Below are 15,125 nucleotides of genomic sequence, written 5' to 3' on the forward strand. Positions count from 1 at the left end.
TCCAAGGGGCCTGGTAGGAATTTTTCCACTTGGCAAATTGGCACTGGCCACTTGGCTTTTGCCTACCTCGTAGCAATCGTCACAACTTTGTTAGGGTTGCGGTTAGGCATTTTTTGACCTTGTGTGGGGGAGGGGAGGTGTGGCCATCACCTGCCCCTCCATCTTAAGGGTATTCCGTTAAAGGAATCCGGGGGTGTTGATCTTGTCCGAAGCCCGGTTGGGGGCTAGGGCTTTGACACGACCCCGATGGGAACACCAGGGGGAGCTTGAGCTGGCTCGCATCAACAGGGCTCCCCCTACATGTGGCTTACCCTTACTGGACTTCCTGCACAGAGTCAGCTATAGTCAGGTCCAATCAATGCCTAAGCCAATACCGCTCACATTCTGTAATTCAATAAAGTTGTGGCCAAAATTTGCCCAGTAACATAAACCTAATATCTGTGTCCTTGTGTGAGTTATTTCCCAACGAGGGGGTGGCTGTGGGGTCTCGACACGCAACTAGCTTACCTTGAGAAATAAAATAAAATCATGAAAAGGCTACTATGGGACAAAAGCCCCCCTTCTTCATGGAGGTCAACTGCTGGATCTTTGCATCATTTGCTAAACTGGCCTTGCATGCTTCCAAACATCTTCACCTGGGGGAAGGGCAGGATGCTGCCTGCACCTCTGCAGGGATACTGGAGCCTTCAGTCACTCTGACACAAAAGATGCCGCCAAGCTACTTGCTGTCAGAGTTGGCTGCCTCTTTTACCACTGCTTTGGGCATTTCTCCTTCCAGTCATGAGGCACAGGCCAGTCACTGAGGCCTATAAAAACATGACCAGACCAGCCATGAGGCAAAGTGAGGCAGGATCCCCAGGGGCAGCAGATCCCAATGTAGATCTTCATTTCCCCCTTGTTCCTGGCGTAGCTCTTGACCCACCCCTCCCTCCCTGATGGGGAGAGAAGTGCCATTTTGTGGTCGACCTGAGGGGCCCTGGGGGGAGGTTTCTCTGGAGGCAGGTCAATGCCATTCTTACACTTACACAGTGCAAAAGTAAAATCTTTTGGATGGTAATAATAGGGAACTGAGCCCCCCCCCCCCCCCCGCTTTAATCTGGAACAAAGCTTGCCAGTGTTTCAGCTCTCATCAGTTTGGGAAAATTCCTCTATTCAGATGTGTTTGCAATGGGGAGGGGTAGGGTTCAGGACTCTGTTACCTGAATAAAGTTTGCATTGATGTAATCAGCTTGGGCTTCTTCTGTCACGAAGTTCACAACAACTCTGGTCTGATCATCTGTGAGATGCACACAACTGGGAGTTAGTACCACAGATAGTCACCTGGCCTTAGAGAGAGAGAGAACATGAATCTCAGCATCTGACCTGTGGTTCCCTCAGAACTGCAACTCCCAGCAGCCCCAGCTGCATAGCCAATGGTCAGGGCATGGGCGGAGCTGCACTCCAGAAACATCTGGAGGGTCACAGCTTAGCCTAACCCTGCTCTCAATTGACAGGAAATGGAAAGAGGAGAGAGATTGTGAAGTCAGTGACCAAACCCCTGACTACATTGAACCACTGGTGCTGTTTGGATCCCATGGCTTGGTGCGCCTAAGGTCATAGTGTACAGACGACTGACCAGAGAGTAGCACCCTGAGAGGTATGTCCTCAACCCCCCTGAGAAGATAGCCTAGGAGAGACCCCACCAAGGTGAGCATTGCTCCACAGGTATTGCCCAAGTAAGTGGACAGGTTTGTCTTGCTTCACATTCATCCCGTGGATCTGTGCATAGCACTATTCACAAAGAGAGCTCCTGGAGCAATTAGATTGGGGGTTCTCAAACTACAGCCTATGGTCCAGATCTGGCCCGCCAGGGTCCTGAACCCGGCCCGCCTGTCAATTGTTGAATCCACCGCTGTCTAACGGGCCTATGGCCCTCCTCTCGCAGCCCGCCTCCCTCCTGCCACGGGAGGAAGTGCCTTGCTGCATTTCTGTTGCCATCTGAGCATTTCCTTCTTTTGCCAGGGTCTCCGTTAATTCCATTCTCGGCATCGCCACAGGTGCTTCCGACCTCTCTTCACACCCACCCACCCAAATCGCTTTTTCTTAGTTTCACCCCACAGGTGCACCACAACAAGGCACAACACCCTCCCCCCAGTACCGGATTTACATATAAGCTAAACAAGCTATAGCTTAGGGCCCCACTCTCTTGGGGCCCCCCCAAAAAAAAATTAAAGAAAAAAAAGTGCAGAGTGCATAGGAATTCGTTCATATTTTTTTCAAACTATAGCCCGGCCCCCAACAGTCTCTGAGGGACAGTGAACTGGCCCCCTGTTTAAAAAGTTTGAGGACCCCTGAATTAGATGGTCCATAAGAAGAGACTTGCTGGATCAGGCCAATGACCCACCTAGTCCAGCATCCTGTTCTCACAGTGGCCAACCATACTCCTCTGGGAAGCCCTGGAGCAGAGCCTGAGAAACTAAGACAGACCAAAAACAAGGTAAAGTATCTGCTCATCATCACTAGCGTCACAACCACTCTGTCCTTCTGACCACCCTCCAGAGAGCAGTGGCAGATTGTTCCGTTCCTAAAATGAAGGCGCACACCTTAGAAAGTATCAACTTCCACTTTTTGCAGTTCCTCTGATTACTTTTCATCCATTAGTTAACTTCCTCAGTCTGGCCTCCTGATTGGCTTGGAGCTTTATTTAAATTTCCTGGGCAGGGTTCTGGATACAGTTACTGCCCCTGGTTTCCAGCATCCCAAATCCTGAGACTCACTAAATGAGCTGCAGTGATGCCATAGGTGTGGAAGAGTAGCAGCCAAACCTTAGAAATGCACATTCCTGCTAGTTTGCATGAGAAGGGGCTAAGCCCACAGAGCTGTATTGCTGATAGGCAGACCATAGAAATACAGTTGGCAGAGAGGGCTCTGTGTGATGTCATTTCCCCTACTCTCCGGGAGAGGAAGGAGCATATTGTATTTCCTTTTCCTCTCTTTCTTCCTTTGACTAGCGTTGGATGCAGAGATATCTCTGTTTGCTCTCGCTTTAGGTACATGCCTGAAGCTGGTTGTACTGTAAATCTAAGTATTTTGCCAGCATAGCTTTTACTGCTGCCACTGCTGGGAACCAATGCAAATTATAAGTAAGAAATTCTTCTGTTTTAAACAGTAAGTTTAAACTTACTGTAGTTGCCTGATTCTTTGTTCAGCGGGGTAAGAAGGGAGAGCCAGCTTACTTCATAGCAGGACTCCCTCTAAATGAGGTTTTACAGCCAAATTCCTATGCTTAATTCTGCTGCCAAGGATGGGACTTTGAAACTGTTCAACCCACACATGTGGGAGCCTGGATAGATTAATTGCAATGAATATATCTTCTCCTACCCATTAAGACCCATCCCAGAATAGAAAGGTTCCTCATGATGTCAGGCACACAAGGACAGTGTGAGCAGCTGCTAAAGGGATAGAGCTAGAGATGTGAAGGCCCAGGAAAAACAAAACAAAAAAATCAGGGGAGGGGGAGAGAAAAACAGATTTTTCTAATTCTTGGAATGATTCCTTGGCCATGATTTTTACAATAGAGAAAAGATGGATATTTGGAGAAAGAAGGAAACCTCCTCTTCATATGCAATATTTTCTTTTTTCAGAATGTTGTGATTTTTAAAAAGTAAACTTTTAAAACAATATTGTTATAGTCAATAGGACTGCCACAAAATTCCTATAATTTGAGAGTAGCTGATGGATCTAGGGTCTAACTTGATGCTTTGAGGCCCTGAATCGCGAGAACTACAGCCTGGGACATGGCAACACTCACTGGATATTTTGCTGGTGACACGAGCAAATGGAAGACAATTCAAGGCACTCCTAGGGTGGAGGAGCCCAAGAGGAATGTGGTAACACAGCCTGATCCATAGAAGAGGAAGTGAGTGCCAAGTTGAGCAGAACTGGCCCCATGCCACAGATGCCAATATTAAAGCCACCACACAGTAGTAGTATTTCCTCATTGGCAACTCACATGGCAGGATGTCTTTGTAACGGTTCTTCTTGATATTCTCCTTGTTGCCCCCAGCTTCTGTTGAAATGCCCTGCTGTTGCCGGAATGCTGCCGCCCGGGCTTTGATTTCCTGCCGAGAGACAAGAGCATCCGTTCATTTATTAAAATCTTTACACGCTTGGCTTTCCATCTGACAACAGGTCTCCAAGGTAATAAAAAAAGAAAAATGGACATGTAACAAGCTTAGCAGGTTTCCTGGTGCCTAATGGAGGCTCTGGGGAATAAGAATGAAAAATACCCTCTTCCGCAGCTTTTGGATCAGGAATGGGAAAACCTGTGGACTGCCAGATGTTGCTCAGCTGCAGCTCCCATCATCCCTGATAGTTTGCCAGGCTGTCTGGGAATCCCAAAGTCCCTCTGTCCCTGCCACACCTTCCTTTTTATTTATGTATACAGGCAACATCCCATTTATGCGTGTTTGGGGCACGGGCATCCACACATGTGTGCATTGCCACAAACCTGAAAGGGGGCAAAAAGTGATCCTAAAAGGGTGCAAAAATGGCAACAATGGCACAAAAATAGCATCTAGCAATCCCATGAGCCTTTGTACCAACCTTTGGGGCCTTTGGAGAGTTGGAATTTGAGCAAGGAGGTTTAGAGGGGGCAATTGTGGTGGAATTTGGTGGATTTTGGGGTGCTTTTTAAGGGTTTTTATTATTAATAATAATAATAATACCCCACCCATCTGGCTTAACATCAATCCTTTCAAACTTCAAAGGGCTGCCTTTAAAGGGTTTCCATAAGTTTAGAGGGTGTTTGCAGGCTTTTTAAATGGTGTTCCTGATGCACACGATATACACGTAAAAACACAGTTCCTCGGAATGTAACCCCTGTGTAAATTGAGAGTTTCCTGTATATCTAAAGCATTTATGGACTGAGTTTCCAGGCAGAACTCTCTTCATGTGGAACTTTCAACATGTAGTTTCAAAATGAATAATCATTAATCAATTATAAACATAAAATTATATAACAATAAAATTAAAACCAGCATTAATTGGAACCAGCATTAATCTTGTTCTCTGAAATGGAAGATTCAAATATATATATATATATATATATATATATATATATGAATTGTTTGTATGCTTCGAATTTTGCATTTTATTGGTTTTGTTATTACTGATGCATATTTTTACTCTGAGGTCTATATGACATAAAATGGTATGGAGCAGGGATTTCAAAACTGTGGTCCACAAGCTTCACATGGTCTGTAGCACATCTGTGGATTTGTGGTTGGAGATGGGAAAAGGCACCTCAATTGCATTAAATATCCACAGTGATTTTAATTGCATTTTATTTGCTTATCTCACTTCTTATATTATATTTTGTTATTACAGTTTGAATTCTATGCAATACAAATAATATATATACACAGTATCTATCCCAGTGCATTACAGTTGCATCAACAACAAGGAAAATCATTAAGTGGTCCATCAAGACCCCTCTGCAATTAAAGTAGTCTGTAAGGGGGAAACCCTTATAGAAGGAATGTAAATGAATAAACTGCTTGGAAGCCATTTTGGCAAGTGAGTGACTCCCAGCAGATGGTCAATGACAGCACTAGAGGCAGTGAACAGAGTGGTGCTACTTATGAAATCTTACAATCTCTCATTGAGTATATTTCTGGAGCATGCAGTGTTCATCTGACCATGTTGTGCCTCATCAGAGCAGGTTTCCCTGGTGTGATGACACTGGCTTTCCTTCCAGGAACTGACTGGAACACTGGATGATGACTCTATCTACCTGTGGTCTTCACCCAAGGCAGCACCAGGTCAGGCAAGGGGTTATATAACACAGAGAAGTGTTCTTGAGGCAGTGTGAAAATAGGATTAATGGCCTCTGGGTGGCAGATACCATTAAGAAAATTGAAACAAGGAGGCTTTGGGAAATGGGGCTTGTGGATTCTGTAAAAAAGAGGTGGGACACACCTCTCTTCTAATATCACAGCAGTCCTGCATCAAAGTTGTGCACCCACCAAATAACAAGTTTGTCTGGCAAGTGTGAATCAGCCCTTAGTTTTCAAAGTTCAGCAGAGAACAACTATGTTTATTTTACAAGCATGGATGTGGGGTACATCCTGATCTATCTCATTTATGCTGTGGATGTGCATTGGCCATGCTTATGTCTGATGTACAATTTCCTCCTTTAGCAAAAGCTCAAAGGAAACCTGTTCAGTGTGCTCTGCAGAAACTGGCTATGCACAGCACTGAGGGGTAGGAACCAGTATGGACAGCCTAAACCAAATATTTTTTACACACACACACACACACACACACACACACACACACATATATATATATATCCTGTTTTTGTGCGAAAGGGTGCGAAAGGGTAAAGATATGCCAGTACTTCAATAAATGTGCACACAAAGTGATTTAAACATAACCAAAGCAGACAGATTATGTGAAGCACAGGGAAGGGGCTTTGGATTTATGAACCAGTATGTTTGTCCAATGGGTTGTGAAAGTGAGGGGAACCCAGACTTGAACTGGAGGAGGAAATGCTGAATCAGGTCCTGATTTGTATACGTGCCTGTAACATGCACCCTTTTAGCATACTGTTATTTGCATGCTCATGCTTCCTTCCCTCTCCCCCCCCCCAAAAAAACCCCCCACATATATTTATCATTTGCTCCAGACCTGTCTCACTTTTCTGTCAAGCTGAGTGTGTGTCTGGCTTCTGCTGTATTCTGCCAGTGAGGGATGTCGAAACTTCACTGTCCTCCCTTTCCCCAACTGCAGCTGAGAAGTGGCAGGTAATGTAAACAGCCCATGAATGCAGTTCCTTTCCTTATTTATTCACCTAGGGCTGTTCCCCATCCCCTGTGCATCAGGCAGCGATTCCTATGTCTGGGCAGCATCAACAAGTTCATCTTATTGTACAACATCATTTCTGCTTGCTGAGAAATTGTAAACTACAGTTTTGTTCACAGTATGAGTTTGCCACCATCTGTGGCTGTTGCCTTTCCTGCCATCCAAACCATAATGGGGAAGGGCTGTCACACAGTGGTAGACCATCTGCTTTGCCTGCAAAGGTCCAAGGTTCAGTCTCAGCATCGCCAGGCAGGGCGAGGCAGATCATAAGAGAAACCCTACAGAGCCACTGCCAGTCAGTGTGGACAGTATGGGTCTGGTTTGGTATAAGGCTTCCACGATGCCTCTCCTCAAGCCCTTCACAGGCTTCCCGTACCCTTCCGTAAAGGTAAAGGGACCGCTGATCATTAGGTCCAGTCGCAAACGACTCTAGGGTTGTGGCGCTCATCTCGCTTTATTGGCCAAGGGAGCTTCCGGGTCATGTGGCCAGCATGACTAAGCCGCTTCTGGCGAACCAGAGCAGCGCATGGAAACACTGTTTACCTTCCTGCCGGAGCGATACCTATTTATCTACTTGGACTTGGACGTGCTTTCAAACTGCTAGGTTGGCAGGAGCAGGGACCGAGCAACGGGAGCTCACCCCGTAGCGGGGATTCGAACCGCCGATCTTATGATCGGCAAGTCCACAGCACCACCCGCATCCCTTGTACCCTTCCATATCTGGCTCAAATGTCCTGACTTTACCCAGACAATATTGTGGACTCTCCATTCTTGGAGGTTTTAAAGCAGAGGTTGGATGGTCATCTGTCATGGATGCTTCAGTCAAGGCATTGCAGATTCCTCAGGGTCCCTTCCAGCTCTATGATCCCATGACAGCAGAAACTCTCTCACTGAACTAAATAGGGGTCTGAGCCTGGATGGTGAAAGGCAGAGTAGAATCTTGGGAACTGTAGTTTGTTAAGGGTAATGGGAACTGTAGTTCTATGTGGGGAACTGGGTGTACTTTAAATGTATGATGTGGATCTACCTGAAAAGGAGGAGCCAGGGGCACAACCTGGTGGATCCTGGGCAGAGCCTGCCAGAATCTGGAGTTTTCTCATTTTTCCACCTCAAGCTGTTTACTTGAAAGAACACAGTTTTACAGGTTGGATCAACAACATGATGACAGGTATTTCCAAGGTGAACCGTACAGCTTCCCTCCTAGGCAAGCTTGAATCGTCACCTGACCCATTTCAGAACTTAAGCATTGCCTCCTTGTCTTATGCTAAGTCTTGCTTGTTTCTATGCCCCAGTGGAGGATGGTCACTGCACAACAGTTGGTGCAAGAGGTTTCACTGCATGGAAGAGGACAAAGGTTAGATTTGCAGTGACCCTGGCATGCCAGATATGCTGTTTAAACCCTCAGAGAAACTTTCTTACTTGTTGGGTTCCTGGCACCTCTCTCTGCTGACCTTTCTCAAACACAGAACAATGAAGGCCAGTCTCCAAGGGTATGAGAGAGATTATAGTTACTATTTATGTAATGCTCAAGAAACAAGGAGGGTTATACAACATCTCAGAACTGTCACCACGAATGACACCAACAATGAGAGCTAGCAGCCTCACATGGCCAGGCATGTGACACTGAAACCTGCTCTAGACCTTGCTAGCTTAGGAATCAGGACACCTGGATTCACGTTCTGTCTGTGTGGGAAATCAAGCATGACTGTATCTGGAGTTCATGGAGCTAAAAGGATGCAAAAGTGGTAATGACTTAGTTTCCACTCCCCTCCTATTTTCAAGGTGTGTGACAATACCTTGTTCTCGTGCCTATAAATTAGGAAGTAAAGTTGAAATGCAGGCACACACAAATTTAGAGAAAGTTTCCCATTTTCACTTTCAATTCAAATTGGCAAGCTACTTGAACTTAAAATATCTGGAACCTGGATGCAGCCTGTGGGCAAAGCCAATGCTGGAACCTGGGGGCAGAAGGAGGATCAAACCTGTCCCACCATAAGGAAATGCAATATTTGTAAACTGCTGCAGGGCGCAGTGAAATGAGGGTCCTTGGCCTCAACAAAACCTTGTAAGGATCAAAGCCTCATTGGACCAAGATCTTGAATGTGCAGGATCAATCAAGGGGACGTATGACACCAAGGAAAGCCACTCCCTCAAAAATACCTTAAGAGCCAAATGACGTGATAGCAAAAGATTTGTGACTGAGACAGATCCACATCTTGCATTTAAAGTTTCCTCAGAACACATTTAAAGCGCATGACTTTCCCCAAAGAATCATGGGAAGTGTAGTTTGTTAATGGTTTTAGTTATGGGAGGGGGAAACTACCGTATATTTCCCAGGAATATTCCCAGGAAGCCATGTACTTTAAATGTGCATTGGATGTGCTTGACATGTGTGGATCTGTATTCAGGTGCATGTGTTTTGAAGAGGCGCAATGCAGCTTGTGCAAGCCTCAGTTCAAATCAAGACCAGACAGGCCACCCACAGAGCCTTCCTAGAGTCAACTCATCCACAAGGGGACCACGTCCAATGCATCCTGGCACATGATATGCAGCAACCGATTGGGGGGCATGTGCAGCTTAGAAGGACTCATCATCTCAGCCATCTGACAGGGCACGGAAAAGCCATGTTGGCCGAGTCAGCTGGGAACTCGCAGTCTCAGGAACAGGGGGCAATTAAGGCCCAGTTTTACAGGACAGAATCAAGTCTTGATTTTGCATGGTTCTTGATTCTTCGTACTATTAGCAAACCCATTGCCAGAACAGCACCAGGAGGTATCCACAGATTTGAGGGGAACCCCAAATTTTGCAGAACTGCAAACAAATATTTAGAGAGGAGAACTGCAAAAACAAGAAAACCTGGAGGCTCCCAAATTGAGTTTCTTTCCCCCCTAGGAATTAATGGCCATAATCATTCTCTTATGTTATAAGAATTTAAGGTCTCAAATATATAAATTACCGGTAAATGTTCATAAATTTACAAGGCAAACACATACATAAAAATATAAATCACATGTCTGAAATAGTACAGGAGAGCAATCCTGAAACCATTTTGACTCTCCCAAATTGACCTCAAATGTTTCTCAGCAAGGAGGAAGGAAATGGGAAAGCCTCTCCACTGTCTTTTGCTTACCGTACCTGTCTTTAGGGCGTCTTTGTGTATGAATAGGGTGAGCCTGTGACCTCAATTCGGGAATTAAAGCTTGCCAATCAGAAGGTGGCCGGTTTTAATCCTTGCAACGGGGTGAGCTCCCGTTGTTCGGTCCCTGCTCCTGCCAACCTAGCAGTTCGAAAGCACATAAAAGGCAAGTAGATAAATAGGTACCGCTCCAGCAGGAAGGTAAATGGCATTTCCGTGCGCTGCTCTGGTTCACTGGCCACATGACCCAGAAGCTGTATGCCGGCTCCCTCGGCCAATAAAGTGAGATGAGCACCGCAACTCCAGAATTGTCCGTGACTGTACACTGGTACCTCGGGTTAAGTACTTAATTTGTTCTGGATGTCCGTTCTTAACCTGAAGCACCACTTTAGCTAATGGGGCCTCCCACTGCCGCCGTGCCGCTGGAGCACAATTTCTGTTCTCATCCTGAAGCAAAGTTCTTAACCTGAGGTACTATTTCTGGGTTAGCAGAGTCTGTAACCTGAAGCGTATGTAACCCGAGGTACCACTGTATTTAACGGTCAGGGGTCCCTTTACCGTTACCATCACAAAAGAATGGATGGGCTGCTCAAGTAAAGCAATCAGTGACCTTTGTCAGGTATCCTAGCAGACAGGATTTCTGCTGTAGACTGCCTCCTTCTGTGATGTATGTATGGCGCTTTTGGGGGTGGTCTTGAGCTACAGGGTGGGCAATTTCAAAAGTCTATATAAAGGCTTGCACACCATTGTTCTGGGTTCCTCCCCCCTCCTGCATGTAGTGAGTGAGGACCCTGTTGCAACAGTTTAATAAAGGTCATGCTTACTAGCTCTTTTGCTTCTCAATATTCTCTGGTTGGCCTCTGTTATTTTCTCCTACCGATAGAGAACCCACTTAAGGGCTCTATACTGGCTCTTGGATACCCCACAAGGGAAAAGGAGCAGGTTTTTTCTACATCAGTTATATGGATAGAGAGGAGAAGGATACACTTAGGATGCCACTGGGAGAAGTGTGAAATCTCTTTCCTGCTGCTGGTGAGTCCAGCTGCATCAGCCCTGCCCCATAGTGTCCTACATTTCTTCATCATGCTAGCGTGTAACGGAACATGGAGTCCACAGCTATGTATTAATAACTCTTCTCTTCAATCTGCTTGCCAGCTCGGATCTGGGAACACATGCAGACACTCTAGCTTCTCACACCCTCTACCAAATAAACACGTCTACACTACAGAGCTAAATAAGTTTCAGAGCTATTTGTCAGGGCTCCCAACCAAGGCCAGCCCAATACATTTTGGCAGCTGAGGCAGATCCCAAAATGATGCCCCCCTCCCTGCCAGAAAGAAGGGGGGAGGAGAGATTTACCTCAGCAACAAGGAGAGCAGAAATATCAACATTGGCATCTGCTGTCCCAGTGGACCCTGCCACCTGAGGCACTCACTTCACATGGCCTCATGGGTGAGCCGGTCCTGAACAAAAATCAACATCAAGATCGCTGCCCTGGGGACCTGGCTGCCTGAGGCAGCTGCCTCTCATGGGCGGGCTGGCCCTGCACCTAACAGAGAGGCTCTGGGAAGTGTTGTCAGATGAGAAGGCCAGTGGCTTCTAGTATAGCTTCAGGCACCAGGCCTGTTGGCGGACCAACTCTGCAAAGCTGCAAAAATGTCTCAAACATGACGTGAAGGCTTGGAACATCAACCCCACTTTGTGGGAATCCCTTGCAGACGACTGCAGTGCCTGGAGACAGACAAGTCGTGCATCCACAGTAATGAACAGAGGAGGAATGACCACTGGGAGGAACGCAGAGAAAAGAAACGCCATGGCGCAGCTGTAACAGTGAAACTAGGCACCTTCATCTGCCCCAGCTGCAACAAAACATGTCTGTCCCATATCAGTCTCTGCAGCCACAGCAGGTGCTGTAACTCCAGCGGTTTGACTTCACCCCAAAAGGTGCACTCTTCCATTGTCTCCCAAGACAGATGGATGCCAGCAACAACAACAATGCTCACTTGCCAAACTATTATTTATTTATTATTATCTTTATGAGTTGCTTTCCACTGGAACAGTCTCAAAAGTGACTTACGGAAGATAAATCCATACCAATGGAAACCAGTAAAACACCTTTAAAAACCACAATGTACATTAAAAGTGATCATCTAAAAATACTACTGTACTTAAAAAGACAACTCCCAAGTTCTTCTGCAGGAACATATGGCAGTCAATCCAGATTTGGTATGGTATAAACCACCACAACTTGCACCTCTGCAGTGTTTTCTGAGTGTTCAAAGCACTTCATGGCATTATCCCTGTAAATCTGCACAACAAAGCTGTAAAGCCAGTCACTGTTTTTATTATTAGTCTCATACTGCAGACGAGGGACTGAGGCTGAGAATGACTTGCATAAGGCCACTTTCCAAGTTCACGGCAGTGGTGAGATTTGAACTCGAAGCTTCTTGGTTCACAGCTTTAGGGCTTATCCACGCTTACCTTTGTACTGATCTTTTTATGTCAGGAGTGCTCTGATGGTGTTTCCTGCTTGGCAGGGGGTTGGACTCGATGGCCCTTGTGGTCTATTCCAACTCTGATTCTATGATTCTAGGTACAGCCCACAATTTAAAGAACAGTGTCTGAGCACCACCTCCTTTTTTTGATCCAGAGCTTTCCCTGTGAAAACCTGCCTCTTCAAGTTCAACCAGAGCAAATGTCAGTCCACGGAAAACTAGAATTGATGTTTGCTCCAATTCAGCTTCAAAGAGCTGCTTTTCACGGGAAAGCTCGGTGCAAAACAAAAAAGAAAAACTGCTTGGGCACCGAGTGTTAAGGCACAGATCTTTGCCTGAAAAGAGTACGCAAAAGGCAGCTGTGCCTGCTTAGTTTCTTATATAGCATCCTGTAAGTGTATACCTGCATGCAAGCTTTTTACACTACTACAAATAGATAGAGCAGCCTAGAAAGATTCTTTTCCAAGAGTTGTATAGAATGAAATTTATCAGGAAATAAAATTCTTGTATTCTTATTGTGATGGAACAAATCAAGGGTGAAATATGCAAGGCTGGCCTGTACTATGGACAGATGGGACACCCATTTTGGACTCAAATCCCAAGAAGACCCTTGTCAACTTCTCTCTGCTACTGTCATTCTTGCGCCTTGTTCTAGTCCTAACTTGGACACTAGTGTCTAGAACTAGAAGGGAGATACGAGGCAGCCCATTGTAGTTGCTGTAAGGTTATGGCTTTTTAGCAAGCATGAAATACTCATCTTCTTGCACTCCTTCCTTTTCTCCTCATAGATCTGGGAGCCCTCTGAGCATCAGAGGAATTATCTTCCCCTGGAGAGCAGGCAACATGCCTAGAATGCAGTTGGGAGGTGCAGTTAGGCTTCCCTCCAGCACTCATCAGCTGGATTGGGTCATGTGGCAAATCATGGGTCAAAGCAGGACTGAAATGTCATTTTAAAACGTGCTGGTTCTGTGAAAGTAATCACTAGGCAAGTCAACTTGCCACTCCTAGAAAATTAGACAGAAATTCAACTTCTGTAGCTTTTCTTGGAATGGAGATGCACAGGTAGAAAAAAAACTGTACCGGTTTAATTTATGCCTGTCACCAGGCCAGTAAAGGTATGGGAGGCCCACCAGGAAAAGGAAAAACCTCAGAGTATGTGAGGAAAATCCCTGGTTGCAGTGAACAGTGTGGTGGGGAAGAGGTGCTGTCAGTCAGTCCTAACCCAGGGCAGGGTGAGGTCTATTGCTGTCCTGAGTCACCCTCTCCCCGCCCAGGTAAACAAGACTCACCTGGAACTCCTCAGCCAGCTGCCCCTTCTCTTGCCCTGCCTGGGCCTCGACCCGGGCTAGGAAGCCCTTCAGGCTCTCTGCACAGCGGCTCATCCCTGTCAGAAGAGGGACAAGGCAGAGTGGGAACTGAAGGCTATGAAATGCTAAGAGGAAGTTCAGGTTCTTGCAGCCACGCCTCCCCAATGTGGCTGGTGGGATGGGCCCAGACCTGTCTGGCTCTTTGCCCTCTCTTGGGAAAGGGAAGGTAGCTTTTCTGCACACAGCAATCAGGGTGTGTGAGCTTCTCTGGACAACTGGCAGGGACAGCCTGAATGGCATCATCATCATCACTGGCAAAAGTCTGCACTGTCCCCACCCCCGTCTAGGGAATATTATCCTGTGTCCAAGGTTTCTGGCATTATTGTCCCGGGGCAGCTGTAGCTCAGAGTGTGAGCCAGGACTGTAGTGGGAAACACAATTCAGAAACGCAATTCTCCGTGCATGTTCCTGGGGAGGTAAGTCCTCCTTGGTTCCCAGAGACATGTGACCAGTTACTCCCAGGGAAGTATGCATATGATTTCAGCAGGGCCAGTTCCAGAGAATCCCCCCACCCCAAGTGGTTGGGCTGAGCAATAGATCACCCAAAGCTATGCATGGTCTAAGTGTCGTAGGGAAAGATTGCTATATTTGTGGGAGTGAGGAGGGCTCGGGCGATCTCTAACATTTCTTCTCCACAGACGCTGAAGAAGGTCGCCCTCTTCTTGCCTGCATCAGTGACATCCTTTGCCTCCAGGAGTAACTGGAAGTGGGTGGCATAGCCTTCCCAGTCTCCTGAGGCTGGGCTGAATGGCATGAAGCTGTTGTCTGTTGCCGTTCTGGGTCCTTGGGTCCTGGAGCTGTAGCCTGGATGCGCAGTGCGGTGCTGTGTTGCCTGTGGCAGCTGTGTGCAGTGCGCAGCAGACAGCTCGGCAGGATCCCACCCTTGTCGCCAGTGAAATATACTTAAGAGTCCTGTAGTGATTTCATGCTCTTTAATGCAGCTTGTAAAACTGATTGAATTGCCCTCCAAACCTCAGGCTTTTATATACATTATTTGCACAATGAGTCCCATCTGATTGGATGATTCTGCTTCCCTCCTGGAGCCCAATTGGTCTTTTCCTGCAGGCCAATCAGTTGTTGCATTCTAGGATCCTACTTGCCTATTGTTCTAGGATCCAGGCTTAGTACATAACACCCATCCAATGAACTATTGCAAAGGCTTCTGGGACATACCTTTCAGATCACACACAAATTCAGTGGTGACTCTTAACGTGTTGTGGTCCAAAGCAACTGCTTAGGTTGCTTGTGCTGCCAGACCTGCTCTGGATTGCAGCCATAGAAGGT

The 15,125-nt window shown here is 46.5% G+C and overlaps 1 protein-coding gene across 3 annotated transcripts in view; it reads right to left on the minus strand.

Annotated features, from left to right (window-relative positions):
- Positions 1–14,114, minus strand: part of PTPN18 (protein tyrosine phosphatase non-receptor type 18) — a 41,082-nt gene extending 26,968 nt beyond the window's left edge. The window contains exons 1-3 of one of the 3 annotated variants that reach the window (XM_077920979.1): positions 13,764–14,114; positions 3,992–4,100; positions 1,200–1,276 (exon numbers count right to left, since the gene is read on the minus strand). In XM_077920979.1, the coding sequence (XP_077777105.1) occupies positions 1,200–1,276; positions 3,992–4,100; positions 13,764–14,090 (513 nt within the window). In that variant the 5' untranslated portion in view covers positions 14,091–14,114. The remainder of the gene's footprint in view (positions 1–1,199; positions 1,277–3,991; positions 4,101–13,763) is intronic. The other 2 variants (XM_077920978.1, XM_028711988.2) reach the window with 2 other exon arrangements.
- Between the last annotated feature and the right edge of the window lie 1,011 nt (positions 14,115–15,125).

The sequence above is a fragment of the Podarcis muralis genome, chromosome 17, assembly GCF_964188315.1.
Source record: "Podarcis muralis chromosome 17, rPodMur119.hap1.1, whole genome shotgun sequence".
In the NCBI taxonomy this organism is placed as follows: domain Eukaryota; kingdom Metazoa; phylum Chordata; class Lepidosauria; order Squamata; family Lacertidae; genus Podarcis; species Podarcis muralis.